The sequence below is a fragment of the Gobius niger genome (genome assembly GCF_951799975.1).
Source record: "Gobius niger genome assembly, chromosome: 19".
Lineage (NCBI taxonomy): Eukaryota > Metazoa > Chordata > Actinopteri > Gobiiformes > Gobiidae > Gobius > Gobius niger.
The window spans coordinates 11,408,335-11,428,686 of NC_136870.1; the positions used below are offsets into that span (position 1 = coordinate 11,408,335).

General features: G+C 43.0%; 1 protein-coding gene across 6 annotated transcripts in view; it reads right to left on the reverse strand.

Annotated features, from left to right (window-relative positions):
- LOC306978721 (myosin phosphatase Rho interacting protein) overlaps positions 1 to 20,352 on the reverse strand; it is a 41,691-nt gene that overhangs the window by 9,689 nt on the left and 11,650 nt on the right. For 3 of the 6 annotated variants that reach the window (XM_079577386.1, XM_079577388.1, XM_079577389.1), the window contains exons 4-14: positions 11,516 to 11,667; positions 9,616 to 9,700; positions 6,918 to 7,140; positions 6,319 to 6,850; positions 5,412 to 5,544; positions 5,216 to 5,332; positions 3,431 to 3,487; positions 3,276 to 3,344; positions 3,102 to 3,191; positions 1,684 to 1,793; positions 1,494 to 1,544 (exon numbers count right to left, since the gene is read on the reverse strand). In XM_079577386.1, the coding sequence (XP_079433512.1) occupies positions 1,494 to 1,544; positions 1,684 to 1,793; positions 3,102 to 3,191; positions 3,276 to 3,344; positions 3,431 to 3,487; positions 5,216 to 5,332; positions 5,412 to 5,544; positions 6,319 to 6,850; positions 6,918 to 7,140; positions 9,616 to 9,700; positions 11,516 to 11,667 (1,619 nt within the window). The remainder of the gene's footprint in view (positions 1 to 1,493; positions 1,545 to 1,683; positions 1,794 to 3,101; positions 3,192 to 3,275; positions 3,345 to 3,430; positions 3,488 to 5,215; positions 5,333 to 5,411; positions 5,545 to 6,318; positions 6,851 to 6,917; positions 7,141 to 9,615; positions 9,701 to 11,515; positions 11,668 to 20,352) is intronic. The other 3 variants (XM_079577387.1, XM_079577391.1, XM_079577390.1) reach the window with 3 other exon arrangements.

Consider the following 20,352-nt stretch of genomic DNA (forward strand, 5'->3'; position numbering starts at 1 on the left):
AACAAATATGACACAACACGTAACAGTTGTGCCTCTGCAAAAATCATCAGGCATTAACACTGAGGTACTTTGGGCAGCGTGTGCGCACAGCTTAAGCAGCCTCGGCATTTACAAGAATACCCAAAGATAAGCTATGTCCAACGCCCGCTTTCACTTTTATTTGAGCTATTTTTAAATGCAGCCCAGTGTGATGACACGTTGGCAGTAAAGTTGTCACTTTTACCATAAACCTGTACAGTGCGTTTTTAAAAAAGGTGACCTCAGCGACTATTTCTACGGGTCTGCGGTGAGCTACTGTATCAGCCAGTGTGAGTAAGGGGAAAACGAGAAGGGACAGGGCTCAAGAATGACAGAGAGGTGTCGGAGAGGCGTCCCGACAGGAATGCCAAAAATATCACACATTCCCGTTCGAAGCAGGCGACTGAGGATTCGCACTGGTCATGTTCAGAATAACAACCTGACTCACTTCAGACAGAGCTGATTCTAGGAGTAGCAAGCAGATTCAGCAAGAAGGAAGACAGTTTATCAGGCTTAGGGTTAAAACACCAGCCTTAGTACAAGCACATGCCTTTGTAAGATTTTTTGGACCACCAGAATTTATTCCCTCAATAAAGCATCAGTAATGTTCTAAATGAAAAGCTACCGAATGGTATTGCAATATAATGTCAACAAGATACTGCATTTGTAAAACTCAAAAACTGTGAGATTATGCAAATACCCTCATGTCAATAAAGGTATCAATAAATGAGTATTAAAATGAGTAATAATGAGAATATTGTAAATTACTGCGATTACTGCTAAAACTTTTGGAGTTTATTTAGATATGAATCCGATAAAATTCACTGCAATGATTAAAGACGCTGATTATTGCTGCTTCATATTAGTTTTGTCTCATAAATATGAACTCTTATCTGATTTAAAGGCACACTGCGTAACATTTTGGACTATACTGTTGCCATCAGAACAAAACATGCTCCTAATGACCAGCTCAACACAGAAAATGCCATCTTTACAGTGGGTAATCAAAGAATGGATTTGGATGAGGACCAGTCAGTCAACATCTCCATGGAGACGAGCTGGAGACGTACCCACTTGGGGTAAAGTACAGTACAGTCATGTCTTCGGACAGGTAAGCCGCTGACAACAAAGGCTCATGTTTGTTTGTACATTTTTTCAATGCTGAAAATCTCTGTCATTAAATAAATGTTTGTACTTAAATTTTATGTATTGGGTAAAATTCTACGCAGTGTGGCTTTAAGTCATTTATTTGAACTAAAACTGCATCGTCATTCTCTATCGGTGTTCATGACATGCTTTCTTTCGTCACTGATAATAAATTCTAGCAGTGATGAAATGTTAACATTTCTAAGAGCGTCTGGCACAGCTGACAAGAAGACATTACTCAACGATCACATGACACGGAGATAAACACACGGAGCGGACATCGCTGAGCCATGACATCACTGTTTTAAAGAACATGAAAGACAACACACAGGCAATCCAACCTGGGCTTCAACACGGACAGTTTCAGAGAGATGTTTTTCCTGGAAGCAGGTGGACACACCACGAGGAGGAGGAGGAAATAGAGGCAGCGGAGGAGAGACATTAGTGAGATGCACTATTAGAGAGTATCCTTTTGTTTGTGGCAGTGGATAAGTGCAGCTGATCCTCTGTGAGTATTACCGGGTGACATCAGGGGCGATTGTGGGTCGCACATTCTTCATGATGGCCTGAATCCAGTTGCGGCGGATTCCAGAGGTCATCGCTGACAGGGTGCATGCTCCCTCTTTACACTGTAAACAGCCAGGCATGACAAGGGTGAGATAATGGCCAGCTTAAAATACCGTCCTGACATGTTTGTGAAGAATGGATGCTTTTTAAAAGTCAAACGAAATGATTAATATCTATTTGTCACAGCGCAAACGCATGACCTTTTCTATTTGTTGACAGACTTGAATGCAACATGATAGAAAGATGAAGAATGTCCTAACAGTTCAGTGACTAGTGATGGAAGCCTTGCTGCTGAAGGCAGACGTGTATAAATCAGTGGACCCATCTTCAACCAATCACGACAGGCCACAACCCAAATAAAAGTGTTAATTATAAATTGTAATAAACATATTCTGGAGGTTCATCAATATTGATAACAAAAAACAAAACAAACAAAAAACAGTTAGAGACCTACTGAAAATGATCCTGTCACAGGTCCCAAACCACTAATACAGTCTTAATAATTGTTATATGACCGTGTATATGACTTTGATTAAATAAAAATGTGTACTATGTAAACACATTGATGGTGAAATGTACACCTTTGATTAATTGAATATTACAATTAAAAGAATTAGAAAAAAATGTATGCATTACACATGCACAGCAGCTCCAGCTGGTAGGCACACAGGCGCTGGAGCAGATATAAATACTGCAGTTATTAATTTCTGGTCACCAAACCCATGCAGTTCACAGCCAAAGAGACTATTTCTGATCCTTTAGCAACACTGGGGATGCGTCTGCGAGTGAATGTAAACAAAGAAACCGACCTTGTGGCTAGTATACTCTGCATATAGGCCGGCTTTGAATGGCACCTCTGAAATCTATATGTAGCGAAGCGCAAAACCCTGATGACATCAAATGAATAATGTGGACATTCGAAGCATCTATATGTGCCCAGAACTGAGCCAGCAACAAGCGCTAAAAGTGATTAATGGGCATCTCCACATTAGGGATGATGCATCCCTAAGACGCTGTTATAATTCACAGTAAATCTATCTTGATGCATGAGTGTTATTGAGTGAACACAAGGGCAGATCTTTGCAAACATGACGTATGGGGAAGTTGTAGCAGCAGTAGCAGATTTAGACCAGATCATGAGGCTAGACCTTCGTGGATGACAGGCCCCTGACATCCTTCATGACAGACGAAGAATGGTTTTCAAAAAAGGCCAAAACCTGATACCTAACGTTGTGTCGCCCGCTCGTCTAAAGCTATTTGTGGCCCGGCAGCAGACATCAGCTCGGAAGAGGTGCAGACAATGAGTTTCATCTACATGGGTGATAAATGTCCCTGTCCCTTTGTTGATGTGAAGAATCAGCAGCACCCACCATGATCTGGAAACCGTAATTCCTCTGGACGGGGAACTCTTTGACATCGTAGCACGTGGACAGATCGATCTCGCCGTCCAGCTGTGACGCCTAAAAAAAAAAATGCAAAACTCAGAAATGTAAGACTCTTTAAACGATTCAACCCAAAAATTCGAATCCAAAAAAATGACTTGCCTCCTCAGCAATGGAGTCTTTGTAATACCTTAGACTCTGATCAGTGAGGACAAACCAGTGCTTCTTCCACTACAAGACAGAAAAAACATCATTTGTACAAAGCAAAGGGAATCCATCCATCCAGTCGTTTTTGTCTGTAAGTAAAAGCTAATTACCAGTCCGTCTTCATACAGCTTAGTCATCCATCCTTTCTTGAAGTTCAATAGATCCGGCTGAGGGAGGGCACAACAAAATAAGGCAAGAGTATAACCTTTAAACATTCAATGAAATGACCAATGAATACAGAAAGTAAGTGATGGCATGTACAGTTGGCTTTGACACTTTCCAGATCAGAATATTTATTTTACTCGTAGCAGTCTGACACTAGACACTATTACCCAATAGTAATGCAAGTATTCACACCCTTTACAACAACTGCAGACCCATCCCATTGCTTTCAACCGGAGCTGTCTTTGAACATTCATAATTTCATTCATTTCACCTGATACAAAAATATGTAGCCTCAAAATAAGCCTGAGTGTCTTTTTTTGATAGAGCTATAGATGTATTCAACCTAATAACAAAGGAATACATACAAGGACATGAATATACCTGAGTACTATGTAGGAACCATTGTTTGCACATGTTACAAAAGAAAGCACAGTGGTTTTTACAGTGCCAACATCACAGCAATAAAGGCTCAGCTTTAAAGCCATACCGTAAAGATTCATGGCTTGAACATGTACCCGCCATGTCCTGAGTGTGGATGCTCATGTTTACATTAAGTCAACACACATCCGACCCTGAACTCTAGCGCTCCTGACTGTAGAGACCGACTGGCGGGAGCTACAGCTGACGGTGAAACACAAACTGCTGCACGCTGAAACCAAGCCCATCTGTTTATAGACTCCAAACTCAAATAATACCCCCAAAATGCACCTCACTCACACATACCTTAGTTTTGTTCAGCTTCATCCGGAGGGGGGTCACAGTTTGGCACAGGGTCATTTTGATGGCTAACCTGCCTTAACTTCATAAGCTGACAGTCAGGGTTCTCTGCCGGGGACATGCACACCACTGCGGTGGCTTCTGCGCGCCTATTTATAACCATCAGTAACGCTACTGCTCTACCGCGCGTGTGTGTGTGTGGTGGGAGGGGGTCAAGGCAGCTGCACCAACCAAACAGTGATCAGACCTGCCAAACTGATCTCAGCTCAGCTGATATAACTTCCTATTCTAGCATTAAAGAACTCGGCTCTTTTAAGCAGTTTACATGTATACCTGAGATTAAGCAAAGCCTTTTTTGCCACTGGATTTTAGCCTGGACAGCCACACGATTAACTCCAGAGAACAGAACAAAGAGAGGAAGACATCAAGTAATTCTTCATAGACTGGATTACTAGATGTCTTATGGGAACAGCCGATGGAGTGGAGGACAATTGAACCAATGGAGCCAAACCGTCCCACTTCCTCTCGGCGCTGGAGGTAAAAATCCCATCAAAAAAATAATAATTTAAGGGTTTGAGAGAGAGGGGAGGTAAGGAACAGGCTTGCATCACACTTCTCTTACATTAGTTCCACTGTATAAGCAGGGCAGGACAATCATACTCTGCACAAGGTAGGCAAGTTTGTCTGGTCATGTGACAATTTTCCCAATGGAGCTGAACCTACCTAAGATGGCCAAAAATGAAGGACCACCATCAACTAATAAAATGTTTATACATCATATAAATCTAACTAACCAGAAATAATTTTAAAAGAATGAAGAAGTTTACTTAAACAGATACATAGATGTCTGTTGTACATAATCATATTTAATCAAAATCATCTTGGGGGTCAGATGATACATATGCTCGAGGCCAGTTGGCCAGATGTTGCTTTCCCTGACCGTACAGAATACATGTGGTAGTGCAAGTAGCTCACCAGACTCGCTGCTTTACGGTTCTATATGTCAGACTTACCGTCATTGATGACTCCGTTGCTCTGCGATCCAGTGACTTGGCCCGTCTTAAATTGGCAAAGGTTGAGTTGGACACATCCGGCACTGAGCGTTCTTTTCCTGCATCAAGAGACAAGTCCTGGAAAGAAAACATTTAATATACTATTATACATATGTGAGACTTACAATGAGTCGATTAGTCATAGTAAACTGTATACCTGTTTGTTAACTAGGTAGCGTCTTTCACTGCGGCCTTGTCTCTGGGATAGTGAGGTGATCGAAGGGTCATTGGAGTTACTAGTGTCCATACGTTCCACTTGTTGACATTCTTCAAAATGTTCAATAATTCGCCTAAAAAACACACAAATACAATTTGAAGCCCCATGACAAAATATTAATACAAAGTAAAATACAATAACACATTCCCATAACGCATTAAGCCTTAGCCTTAGTTTGCATACAATTAAACCAAAGCATCAGAAGATCAGTAAAAACTAAAAAAGTTATGAAGCAATTGCACAGCAGTTTAATACACATATGCATTTACATGAAATTTCCCAAAAGAAACACCTACACACCAAACTAAAGGTTTAGGGAGCAGTGTTACTGTATCTGGAGGGAAAAATGGTCAAAATGGTGGATTAGGCAAAAGAAAGTAAGGTATACCTTAGGGTGATGGTTGTTACCAAATATAAGAATAATTTAAAAGCAAGGAATATAATAGGCAATCTACAGTCTGTCCCAGGCAGCGCAGGGTGAAATGAGAGAGCAGGATTCAGCGATGGCCAGCAGGGGGCAGCAGTGGGACAGGGAGGAAGGGTTGGGAAAGCTCAGAGAAGCTCCTTTCAGAAGCCCCTGGAAAAGACCAGAATGATAAAACCGCTGGCAAAGTAGCAAGCGCAAAGGAGGAATCAGAAGAAGTAAAGTAACACATGCAGCTTATGATCAGAAATCATTAATGCTAAACCACTGGTGAATTAATGCTCAAAATATGACCACATCTTTATAAACTACTTCATTCATGTTTAAGGGGAATGGGATGAGTTTACAACCAGTGGGTTATTAATGATTGCAAATTAATTAAGTCCCTCCATCACCAGTTGGATGTTTTTGGCCATCCCGTACCTGCGCTCCTCCCCAAACAGTCGGGCCACTTCCTGTCGGCCGGGGCTCCGTGTGCGCGCCCTGATCTCCTGCTGCTTTCTGTCCGAGCGGAAAGCCTCCCTGTAGCTGAGCCGCCGCGCTCGAGGTACGTCTGACAGGACGGCATATTCTCTGCCAGCTCGGCCCACTCTGCCTGTCCCACTGCTAACCGCACCAGCGCGCCCCTCCCACACGGGGGCGCTGCTGCTGGGCTCAGAGTCCAGAGAGCTCTGAGAGGAGCTGATGGTGGAGTAGCTAGGGGAAACTAGGGCACCTGGAGAAGGGAGAGGGTCTTGGGAGGGTTGGTTTGGGGAGGTCAGGGGGTCTGGCTCAGAGTAGTACCTTGGGCTGAGAGCTCCTAAAGAGGAGGAGGATGCTGAAGAAGACAGGGGCAGGTTCTGGGGTGGCTGAGGAGACTGGGAAGGCTGTGGACAGGGCTCAGATTTTGTTTTCTCCAGTGAGAAGTAGCCGCTCTCCACTCGTACCTTGCGCCCAGTGTTGACTGTAGCAGCATCTGAAACACAGCCACAGTGTCACTAACAGCAAACACAAGAGCTACATGCTTTTCCACCGCTGCCCACCGTCCTGAGAGTTGGTTCTGGGATCTGACTGGCTCTGGCTCAGCTGGCTGATGCAGGACGCGCTGCGGCTGCAGGGGATAGTGGCCCGGCTCCAGCGGCTCTCCTCCTGCCACAGAGAGGCGCGGCTGGTGGGGACGCGCTCCGCGCAGGCTATGCTGCTGGGCAGGCATGGGATACTGCCCCCACTGTTGCTGGTCACAGTCACTTTGGCTGGGCCTGGCTCCTGGACACAGGATTGGGTCAGGGGAAATGGATGAGAGGAGGGGAGGACACAATGGGAGGTGAGATCAGAAAAGGGCTATGAAAAAGGAATGCATCAAGAATAAAAAATATGAGTGAAATTACATTTTCATGACAGTAAATCACTTCACTGATCATCACATCAGAAAAGCAGATGGAGTAAAAAAAAAAGTTAAATCATTAAATCTTGGGACGAAAAACATTTGGAGAAGTTAGAATCACCTTTAAAAGTCAAAGTAGATTTGGCATGAGAGGTAAATTTCTCATTTGTGGGGACTAGAACTTACTGTTGGCAAAACAAGGGGGATTTTGTTGAAAGTTTTAAAAATCATACTCCGTAATACACCAAGCACAACCCAAGATTATTCAAGCCTGAAGGAAGAGAAGGGAAATTTCCAAGAGAAAGCAACTCTACAGCCACGCAGTGTCACACAAGCATGCATGTGGTGGTACAAATCACTTTTCCACAAAGAAGCGAACACTATTGTCTTTTTACTGACCCGCCACCTGCATCATCCGCCATAAAGATAAATAGGCCTTATTGAAGCCAAGAGTTCAAAGCTATTCAGGTCGAAGCAGGATTAAAATGAAGGTTTGGCTGAGCTGAACTCACTGGGTGTCCATTCATGTCTTCAAAGGAAAAACACTGGTTTGGCGTTAGTCCACCCTGCCAATCACAGAAGGCCTTTATTTTCAAACTGTGCTCTGTGATATATTGATGAGGAGTAATAATAATTATAAGGTTAGGGCGGAGAGATGTGAAAAAACTGCGGTGTTCAATAAGTGTCTTGAATATTGCAATAAAGAAGTTTGCGCTATATTATGTGAAACCCTAAAACCAACCGCAAAATGAAAAAATAATCATATTTAAAGAAAGAAATCTACAAATGATAGTATTTTTTATGGAACTGCAAATTTCAGCCGTCAGTTCAGCACTTTCTAGTGAAAACTCCGATATATTCGCAATATGAGACAGATAATGATCCCGTCACGTAATTTTGTTGTCGCTCCTCATCACATGGTTAAGTGTGAAGGCGCTGCCCAAAACGCAAACATATGCTTTTGTACCCGAGCGTGCATTCAGAAGAGTTTCCACGGTCACGTCTCTGTGGATCAGTAAAAGAGGCAGGACAGCTCAATGCGGTCTTGACAGATGTGGAAAATATGAGGTAGCCCAAGTATCTGACTATAATAATCTCAATCATCTTCTCACCCACAAAACGCATTTGCCAATAGAATAATAATCTCCATTTTGGTTCCATCATTACCATCATACAGTAGCAGTAGATTGCGTTCACATGCACCACCATTCAGTGATAGGATTTGCCTTTCACTGAATGTTAAAATGCAGATGTTTTAACCTCAATTAGGATTGATATCTCCAGGGCCTGACATTAACTCTTTTGGTCACTGTGGTTTTCTAATGGTGTGTTCAGACCTGAACTGTTTGGTCCACTTTAAACGGACCAGGGTTTGTTTCCAACGCTGGTCCAGACCTTTAATGCAAGTGGGACCAGGATACATGCGCCTTTTTGGGCTTAACAAGCCACTGTAGCAAGGCACCGGGGGAAAAATTAGCTCTTCACTGCTGCTAGCGCTAATACTGGAGCGACCAGAAGACACTGTGCCTCCTGGATATTAGGGCAGATGCGCACTAACCCAACTAAAAAGCATGATGCAACCTGCTGTAGTAGGGCTATAGTATTATTTACACTTACATGACCAGGATTGAACCAGTGCACTGTGCGTAATATGATTGTAGCTTTATCCGGACCGAGACCAAAGTGTCGGAGGTGAATATCCACCGTCCAACGTGAAACCAACTTCACCACGGTCCAAAGCACTTGCCTCCCGTGTGCGCCTCGCTTTTCCTCATCATTTCGAGGTTGCTCATTAACAGCACACTGTCTGCACTTTCATCTATTTCTTATACACCTTCTGCACACACCAAATTACTGTTGGGAATTAAACACTTTGTCTGGAGAAAAGTGTTTTAGTGAATTTTCTGATCCTTAATCGCATTCAAAACACTGAATTATCCACATTTATAGGCCCCTGCCCTCTATCAGACAAGGCAACCATTTCTACAATGACTTGAACACAACCTTCTAAAATCGCCTAAAACCAAAACAAAAAGACGAACATGAGCAGCCAAGGTGACAGCCAAGGACACACAGGTCAGTGCGGTGTCAGCACGGCCTCTGCAAATGAGTCACTTTGTTGTAGATCCACTCTGTCCCGGGGCACTGTCATTAGAGGACAACGCACTTCAGAGACAGAGGGACAGAGAGAAGAAAAAAAGCCTCACAACAAGAGGGAGCAATGAACTGGTCACAGAGCTGGGTGGTCGGGACGGGCTTATATCATATTTGGAAGAATGTTGTCACTGACTGGTTTATAAAGTTGTGAATTAGTTTCGAAAAAAGAGAAAGCAACTCCTCCGTGTAATATAAGTTACCTGCTGAGTTGGAGGGTCGACTTTTCTCTTTTTCTTCTGGTTTTGCTTGTTGGTCCTTGGGTAAACGGTCAGAGCCTCCTGCCACCTGCAACCAACAACAATTCCCATAAAAAGACAAAAAACACGCTTATTATAAAGAAATGCTAATGACGTGAAATCCCTTGTGTTTTGCTCAATCTCAGTGCGTGTGTAATACACAATGTAAATTTAATAGTCAATCAAATGTGCATATGTCATAAGTAATAAAACCCCCTGTCAGACTCCACCTCATTTTAAGAATAATAGTCTGCTCTTACTGCCAGATGTGAACAATGTAAGCATGTAAACCTATACAGAAAGCACGTGTGATAAATACTAAGATAATGCACAGCGTTTAAAAGCAATTGGTCACAGCTGCGAGCGCTTGTGTGTACACACTCAGAGCACAGACCCATCACTTGTGGCTAATGACGAGGCCTGACAAATAAATGTGTGGGCACCGGGCAGTTTAACACACCCAGCAAAAACATACACGGGCTTAACGCAATTTTAGAAGTTGTTATGTTCAGAAGTAAGTGCCAGCGCCGGGGGGAATAATGGTGCAGAGATGGCCCCGGACCAAACACATGGGGGCCAGATGATCGGAAGGTGTGGGAAGATACAGCAGGTAACGGCGCGTAGTGGGCGTCGTGAGTCACGGACACCAAGAATAGCCGTGATGCAGACGAGCTGGATGTGTGGTTACAAGAAGACCTGAACATGGGGACTCGGGCTGCAACAGTGAATAGAGTCAAATCGAAACGGCAATTTGAATCGTTTTTAACTGCAGCTTAAACCGAGTGCTTTTTCTCCAGTTCAGCTTTACCCAAATCTAAAAGGTTATAGGCTAGAGTAACGCCTCATCTGAAAGCTAAGACCCACAAAACTGATCGAGAAGGAGCTTTTTCCTTGCGTTGTTGCCGTGTTGTCGTCATTTTGTTTTCGTTTTTTCCTAGCTTTTTTGTCACTTTTTTGCAACATTTTTAAACACATTTAACTCACAATTTTGTTATATTTTTGTCCCTTTTATGTTATATTTTTGTCACTTTTATGTTATTTTTTTGTCACTTTTATGTTATTTTTTTGTCACTTTTATGTTATATTTTTGTCACTTTTTTACCACATTTTTGTCACTTTTTTGTTGTCACTTTTTATCAAATTTTTCTCACTTTTTTGTTATATTTGTATCACTTTTATGCTATTTTTTGTCACTTTTGTGCCACATTTTGTGCCACTTAATTGTTGCATTTTCAACGCTTTCAATGCTGTTTTTGTGAATTTTTTCGTGTCATTTTTGTTGCTATTTAGGGTTAAGTATTTTTGATTTAGATTTGGGTAAAACCGAACTGGAGGTAATGTGGTTCAGGTGGGAGTTAAGAGGTTAAGCAGTGCTACATCTTTTGCAGAAAATAAACAAATGAAGGGGTCTTACTTTTGTGTAAACCTGAAAGCCCAGTCTTTTACACCTCTTTAAACAGGTTTTGAAAGGCGTGCAATTCTTGTATTAGATTGGCAGTTCATATCTCAGTCTTCTCTCAAATGTTAATGCCTCTGAACATGATTTCCCATTTGTGTAGTGCTTAAGACTTGTAGGGCAGACATCCATGCACATTACTGCTTTTTATGAGCAAAGTCTTGATATGCAGTAGAAAGGTATACTAGGGAATAATGAGTGAATTTGAGGTGACACTAAAAGAATGTGCAGAGTCACCGGAATACAATTGTGTGGGCGCACTTCCCCAAGCAAACAGCAGGGGGCAGAGTTTTTCAAGCCACTGCTGCGTCGTTTCCCTTCCTTCTCATCTCAGCCCACACACCAGCTCTGCCACTTACATCAGCATCAACAACAGTCACTATGCATGTTATCCACGTCGCGTCTCACCCGTTGATGATTTCTCTACACTCGGCCCGGATGAAATGCTCCCTCTCTGGCGTGATGATGCACAGGGAGTTCTTCTGGCCCGTCCTGGACTCCCCGTCGATGACGTCCGAGCACTGGTTCATGTTGATGGTGCCCTGTGGCAGAGTGCTGGGCTGCGGGGCAGAGAAAAGAGACGCAAAAAAAGTGTCAGAAAAGTGCAAACGCAAGTGGCTGCTTATCCGTGCACATGGTCGGGGCCCTGTCTTCTTCGCACACTGCCCACCCACTGACTATTGCCGGTGCCAAGCTTCACACAGCCCACGCGGATCCGGCAGGCTGTGCAAAAGGCTGCTGGTGCCGATCTGGTTTATTTCTGATTCGTCAAATATCTGCTAGAAGTATTATATATGATTGTATAGAGGGGGGAACTTAGTAAGGTATTTGAGGAATCCTTACGGGGTGCTACTACGCGATTTATGGGGGACATTTATGGCCGTCAGTCATTTTTAGAGCTGTAATAAACATTTGTAGCAACGTAAAGAAGGGTCAGCTGCAGTTTCAATATGCCATTAGTCTGACCAATTCAGTGCTCAAAATGGGAACGTTTTGTTCAGGGATAAATGCTTCATCAAATAGGCTGCAAAGGTTTTGAAAAATGTGTATGATAAGTAGCCAATTTTGACGGTTACTCTATAATAGTGGTTTCAAATTCCTCTAGATTTGGACCTTCCATCAACCTTTCAAGAAGTTCTCAAAACAATCTATTGACTGCCATTTGCGGCCAAGACCAGTCAGTGACCCATTGAAAAAGGTCAAACAACAATTTGATCGACAAAATACTTTTACCGACAGCTTGTTAGTATGATCTTATGATCCATTTTCAAGTAAATGATCCCGTCACGCACAAACTCTCAGATCAACTCCCGCATCAGTCCAGCTTAGTCAAATGCATAAACTTACTGTATCTCTATATTGTACATACAACCACCAGCCATCACCAAATATGCCAAAAACATAAATACATCTGAAATTTGACCCTGGCTCTATCCAGGTTTTAACTTTGTTTTCCGTTTCCTATTCACCTGCTGCACCTCGCCTTTGACGTATTTAAATGTTTGGCAGACATCCCAGTGTGTGCTATTTGCAACCCGTCTACAACCTTATAATATATGATGGCAGAGTGTGTAGCCTGTAAAGGACTGTCTGCTCCATTTATAAACAGTCCTGAGTTCATGGGTTCACCGAGGAGAGCGGCCTGAGTCTAATCTGTCTGATGAAGCCCGGCTCGGAGGCGTGAAACCAACTATGCACACACTGACATGGGAGCCATCTGTTCGCCACGAAAGAGGGATTTTTACTATAATAATACAGCATTGTGTGCAATAACTCGGAGGTGTGTTGTGTGCGTTTACACGGGCACACCAAGCTTTTGTGAGGTGCACGCCTCGCTTGCAATGAGTAGAGGCTAGTTTTGTCACAATACCACACTTTGATGCTGCTTGACAGACTATAAATCAACATTTCGGATTAAAGTAATAGAGATATTCCTTTACACCAATGTGAATGATCCACAAGAGTAGCTCATTAATACATTTTAAAAAGTCTTACAAAACAAGTGAACAGTATGGCATTAAATACACACCATATGATCACTTCTGATTCAGACCAATGCAGCAGGTCTGCAGTTGTTGCATAGAGTCAGAATACATACAACATACATACAATTTCATATCATTCCAGCTATTGCTTTTCTACTTTGAATGTATTATTGTAGAATAAACAGTGTAGGATTACTAACAAACAAGAAATGTATCGGAATTCTCTCAAGTGGCTACATAATAAATCCATTTCATTACAAGAGGCTTGAAAACACACTATATTTTTAATATGACCAAACTCTGAGTGTCAGTTCAAGTTGTGTAACGATTGACTTCCACGTTATTTACTTTAACCATTTGGAAGCATATCATCTGATCTGTTTAAAGTTTGCTTTTGCACACACCCAATGACACACACAACAAACTGCCAAAGTGGTCAAGGGCGCTAAGACAAATGTAAAAAATACATTGTAAAAGCTGAAGTTATGTTCCCGCAGCCACCGCACTCATTGACGCCTCGAATGTGAACAGAGGAGTCAATAGTTAACCATTCGTGGTGAATCTTTGAGAAGACACTGTTTACTCTTTCGCTGCTGAGCCTCACTTCATTTTGTGGCTCTTGCCCCGCAGCAGAAAGGAGAGGAGTACTTAACTAGGAAAAACAAACTGAGCGAGCTCCATTGGCAGCATGATGTGACAGGTAGCACCACCAGGACCAGCGCGGGGAGGAAGTTTTGCTTGTAAACGCTCTAAAACGGCACTACCGGCAGCAAAGGGCTCTTAACGCGGAGGTGAGAGGGTGAGGACGACAGCCGCGCCTGACAAATGGACGCGGGACAGCTGGGGGGACGGCGTCAGCTTGACATGAGAGTCCTGTCAATCTCAGGCACGGAGTCAACTCGGGAAGTTTAGTGGCACAGCATGTCATAAGAATGGGGATTAGGACTCAAGGAGGGGGCAGTTTATGCGGTGAAAGCTTTGCACGGCCATCTGTCTTTATGGAGAGTGTCCGGCACAGGCAGAAGATAAACAGCAAAAAAATATTTCAGATTCCGGGAGCCGCCGTACGAGCTGGTTAAGCCGCCGGCATTGGATATAAATCGCCGACTGACAGCGGCTTTGATTAAAGGCAGGGATAGATATTGGCCGCTCAGTGGGTGGTGGCTTATGTGAGTCGCTGGCTGTATGTATTTAGTAATGGCTTAGAGATGCAGCGCACTTCAGTTCACTGATATTGGCACAATATTAGTGCGATATTTTAACGATAAATGGTTGGGTTCTGAAGCAACCCAGAAAAACAAATGTGTTTTCCTGTTCCAATGCACTGTCAAGAGGGTGCTTCCAATAAGTGAAGTAAATATCGATGAAATATGTCTCTGAGTCTGAGAATCACTCAACAAAAGTGACCTTCATTTCCACCTTTAATCATGGGGGCCAGTGGATTAATGGGATGCACTGTACTCGTTTCAGACATAGTGGATTGGACCGGTCCCAGTGGATCTTATACCCCCGGACCCAGGCCCCTTCGAACTCTGCCACACAGTCCAGTCTTGGTCCCTCTCTCCAGGCCACCTCTCGCCACAATGAGGCCTTTGTGGAGCAGTGCCCGTTCACACAATGCGGGATTGTCAGCTGCCACAGTCCGCAGAGCCACTCCTCCCTTAACCCCTCGACGAGGAAATGACCGGGAGACAAGAGGGTCGAACAAGTGTCCTTTTGTCATCGGTTCATTGAGAAATTACGAAGGCAGCATAAACTTATTCTTGTCTCTGAAGTCGGGTAGACAATAGAGTGGCTACTGTCTCTGTGGGAGCCATTGAGTCGCCATGGAATGAAGGACAAATCAGGAAGTGATCTGGTTTCAGCGGACCAGCAGGATGAGCGCTCTGGGCATCGGCAATCAGCACTGGACACATGCTACGCATTTGTGTGAAGATAGGAGGCTAATCGCAACAGGCTACATCATGCATCACCAGCTCTGGTCCTGGATGTGCACATGAAGTCAACATAGTAACCACTAGCAACAGGAGAAAGCAGATGTCTGAATTGATGTGGTTTCATCTCATCCTGCAGAGTAAAAATGTGCCGTGATGTCCAAATTTGTACCTGGAGTTCAGGGTTAAATGCTTCAAACATCGAAGCACAAATTCCAATGTCTTACAGAAATATGTCTGAAGGAATAGAAGGATGGTACACATGTGGAATCCAAAACAAGAAGTCATAACTTATTTTGTGATCAAAATGTTCACCTAAAACAAGGCATTGCTCTGATTTATTGCTTGACTTTCATCACATTTTTATCATGTGACATACTAAGATTCCATTAGAGTTAAGTGTTCCTTTTCTTGTAATTTATTGGTCTATTATTTTCCATCCATCTGTAAGAGCAAAGAAAACACTGTGGCTGTACTTCAAGTTATTTAACAACGGCAAAGCTCCACTGCATCGAGTCTGCCAGTGCTGCAGAAACACTCCAAAGCCATTTTATGCCAAAATTGTGCATTTTATCATACTCGTATAACAACGCAGATAAGTGCCAGTTTACACATTCGGAAGCCATTGTATTTGGCCTTAGATCAGCTATATTCAGCATGCAATTACATGGACATGTGAAGTGTTTAAATTGGGCCTCTCACTTCTGATACACAGTCTACAGTGTTTGTGTGCTCTTTGATCTCGATCCAGATGTTTTGTAGTATTGCATTACTGTTCATTACAGAGATCACCTCTGTTTAGAACATGATCATTAGGAACCCAGAGCATGTATACCTCTTTCTCTTGGCTCCCTTTAAACTTGGCCATTCAAAATCTTAACAAAACATCCCCTTCTCTCTTATGACACAGCGGCAGAAATATTTGCTTCTTTTGGCAGTCGTTTGATGGTCTACTTTCAATTTTTGGTTGCAGAGCAAATTCTCCTTTGCCATGGCCGCCCCAGAGACGGCGTTCTGGCGATGGAAATCAAGAATGCAGTTAAAATGACTCATTTAAGAACACAATGAAGGATGACAGGGCTTTTAGAGAGACGACTGCCTCAATGTGCTTCGGAGCTTATGTTTCAACTCGAGTGAAGAGGCATGTCATCTTAGTCACAGGCCAGGTTTCAAATGCTGCCATTGTAAACATCTGCGATTCGATATGAGGTGCCGGCTTGTCTCCTGAATGTGCTCTGACAAATTTGCGTGTTATGTTGCTTCTTGTAAATTTACTTAAGACATGTAACAACAGGATGCACACAGGACACGCATCGAGAGCCGTTCGACTCCGATCAGTGCTGAAACGAAGTCCAGGACTGGAATTGATGAACTGGCATAGCTTCGTCTTGACTCACGAAACATGGCCCCGAATCAGGTCTCTTCAGGGTCCAACATCATTCGCTCATTGCCGATAACAGCAATTATGCAATAAATCTTTCCTTAGCAACTTAGCACAACAGACGTAAACAGCCGCTTTTCTGATGCCAATAAGCAGCTGCGGGGAAATGTCCTCAGGTGCCAGACGCATGGAGTCACCTCGATGGAGAGGCGAGGGCGGGGGGTAAAAAAAAAATCCAATGGTCTTCCTCTCCCCTGCATATCTGCAATGATCATATACGTATACAGCGCACATGTAGCAATCAGCGTTAGAGCTAGAGCCGATAGATTGGTCACGGACGCGATTACAATCATCACTGGCCTGGAGCCTTCACGGTCCTGTAATTTCAACCCACAACTTTGAGCTTGATGATAGTTACCTTGGCCCCTGCTTTAATACCAAGCCGAAGCCGCGCTGCATGTAGCGCTATAAAATGAGACATATGGCGGGGATAACGGCGTAGCAAGGCCCAGGCAAACCCGGCAGGCTGACACACCTCATGGGACTGGTATGCGTGTGCGATATTTAAATGAATATCACACTATAGTGTAGCTACATGACGAAATGAGGGCAGCAGTGGAAGTGCTTCGCGGTGTGGAAGGACGGCTGCCAAACTAAAAGTCTTTAGAATGGTGAAAAGCCCTTAAAATGGCATTCATAGCAGGAAAAGGTGAACTGAACCCATGTATAGGCGGAATATTTTCAAATGGACCTGAATAACTATGGGAATTCACTTCCTGAGATGTTGAATGTGATCTTGCAGCACAAAACCTTTCACATGACGTAGCCTCCACAATTTTAGTACTATTGTTTAAAAAAAGAAGTCCCCTAAAGATATTTTTAGCTGACACAGCAGACATTAAACTTTATGTCTGTTTGTCTCATGTGGATAGAGCCAGTAAATAGGCTACAATCAAAACATTAACTTTTTCCCATTTGAAAGGCTTCTTCTTTCTATTCTACCATAGATGTCAGACCTGTCCTTATGCTCGGGATTGGACTGTTTCATGAAAACTGATAAGATTTCTGGGTTTCCTGGCACATTCCCTAATTATAAACCTAATATTTCAAAACATGAAATACTGGAGTTACACTTGGACACTACACTGTGTTAGATCCATGGCTCTTTAAATAAGGTTTACAGCTAATGTTATCATGGACAATGTTTGCTACCGCCTCCTAGCCAAGTGAGTTTCTATGGAAACATTCAGTCCCGGACGCTATAGGTTTTTCAGAGTGCTATTGCTGTCTCGTGAACCCATGCTGCAAAGAGAATAGAGCAGAGCAGTAGCAGGTAGATGCGAGGTGACCGTGGGAGGTAGAAGCGCTGCGCTCGTTGTTATGAAGAACGCTGGGAGGACGTGGGCGGTGTAATGCCGTATTAGAAGACCAGCAGCCGACGGAGCTGTGTGGATGGACAGAAGGAGGAGGAGGAGGGGTGGTAGTGAAGAAGACTATGCTGTGCAAGCGAGGCAGCCCACTGAGCCCACTTTAGTTTCTGCAGTTACACATGACACAAAAGTAGGTTATGCAACATTCATAAGACTGCTTAACTAAACTGAAGAACAGACAGGGAGATTTACGTCGTGTCTGAGGCTTGGGAAAGTTGTGGAAACAGGTGCTCCCATCGAGTCGTGTCATGTCGTCTTGGCAGATCAGAACGCAGTGTGTGTGGTTTGAGACTCACTTACTCTTTCCTACACTACGTCACTACTTTTCACCTTTCACTATGAGTCAACATCATGAGAAGAACACTTGATTGTATGCCTGGTCATTTATTAGTACTTGACACAATGTTGATAATTTGCTTGATGTAATCAGCGAATTAGCCGCTTTTACGAATTGTTTCAACTCTACAACTCTGGAATGTGATTTTCATCGCTATTGGAAATGACATACAGGGCAGCAACTAAACCATATCAAAACTAGGCTCAAATTTAACCTCATTGTCAAAACAATTCTAAATTCTAATGTGTTTTTGTTTTAGGCGTTAATCTTAGTTAAATGGAAGAACTCAGTGATTCTGCGACATATTGAGTCTTCTTGGAATGTATATATTTCTTCAACTACTGTGGTAACAATTATTATATATAGCGCCGCTCTGACTACCAACCTGAAATTATCCGATGCTATAATTTAATGATACAGATGAAATATTTTGCCAAAATGCTAAAGCTATTGCTAAATTAAATATAACGTCTTTAGAACAGTGCTCTTCTTTCTGCTGATCACCTAGAGGCGAGTTTCTGCAGCTTGTTCCACACAATGGGCAGGAATTGCATAAGAGCTGCAGTCAGACTTTTAAATAACTCTTTGATAATGACTACAAATCTGCCAAAGCCGGTCTAAGTCAATTTGAATTAGCCTTCCAGGCAAATACAAGGGAAATTTAGGAAGGGATCGGAAAATGTTCCACAGAGATTTTATCGAAAAACTATTACTTGAGTCAAAGTCCAAAAAATGTTGCCACAGGCCTAAAGCACATTGATTTTTTAAACATATTTTAGCAGCATGGTGATTTATTTTCGTTTTTTGATTATTTTTGAGGCAATGGAGTATCTGAAAGTTTTAGATGATTTAGAAGAAGTGGATTTATTTTAAAGATAATAAACAACTGCCATTTGCTCAAATAAAATGAATATTTCCGAGTTTGTTCTACGCATTGTGGAGTACTGTAGGTGTAAAGTATGGAGTTCAACAAAAAGTCAAAAATGGCCAAACTTTGGAAATTTGCAAAAGTCATGATTTTGCTTTAAAGCTGTACTAAGTAACTTGTTGACCTAATAAATCCTTTCCGTAGTGTGGGTAATAAGTGTTCATGGTATGATTGGAGGGTCTCTCATCTCCCTGGTGTCTCTGGCCAGTGAACCACACTTGCAGCTTTCCCTGCTCCGGCCCCGAGCACCAATACACACTAATGGAATCACGAAGAAGAAGCTAACAGGCCCGCTGACTGTGGGCTAGCCCCACTTTAGCAGTATTTACAGCCAAGTCTGGACGTAGAATATCCTTTGTCTTTTCTGTCAGCATAGTATTGACTCTCACGGAGTAAAAGAAAGTAACACGCTAAGACACCTGCAGTGGTGTTTATTGCCTCTAGGGGCATGAGTTACTTAGTTCTGCTTTAACATGCCAAAGAAATGATTTAATATAGAGTGTTAGAAAAAAATGAGACCGACTTGAAACTTCAAACGCTCACTCTTGGGTATATCAACAACGATTATGCCAAGTTTGAAGCAAATCTGTGATGCCATCTGGGATACATTTGTTGATCTGACATGGGATGACCCTCCTATTCTACATTAACAGTGCACCTCTGCTATGTCTTCAGGCTTTTCCAAATCAGACTTTTGGCAGCGCTACTTCTACAAATGCACTTTCCTCCGCTATTAATATCATGCTCTCACATCCACGACCCTAACAGGTGGCTGCGCTGGCGGGTGACCGAGCTGAGGTAAAAGGCGAGAGGTCATAAACACACCTGCACCTGTCACACCGCAGAATGACAAACCGCTGCAGCTGCCGCCACTCAAGACTCGCGCCGATCCAGCCAACGAGAGGAGACATGATTACACTTCATCCAACTGAGATGTCTTCACGGAGACTTCCTCCCAGGAGTCAGATATCCATCACTATCCCTGGATCTCACGTGAACCAAAAGGAGGACCGTTTCCATAGCAATTAACCATTCAAAACAAAATATTCGGTGCACAATCAAAAGTCCTTCAAATGGTGTCTATAACAGGAAAAGGTCAAGTGCCGGTACTCGAAATACTTTAAATAACCAGGAATGACCTGCTGAGATTCAGAAACTCCTCTAAAAGGGGAATTAATCTTTTTGTACAGGTGGAACGAGCAAAATCCACACAGACAGGCCCTAACCACTCTGCCATCGTTTTGGCCAGT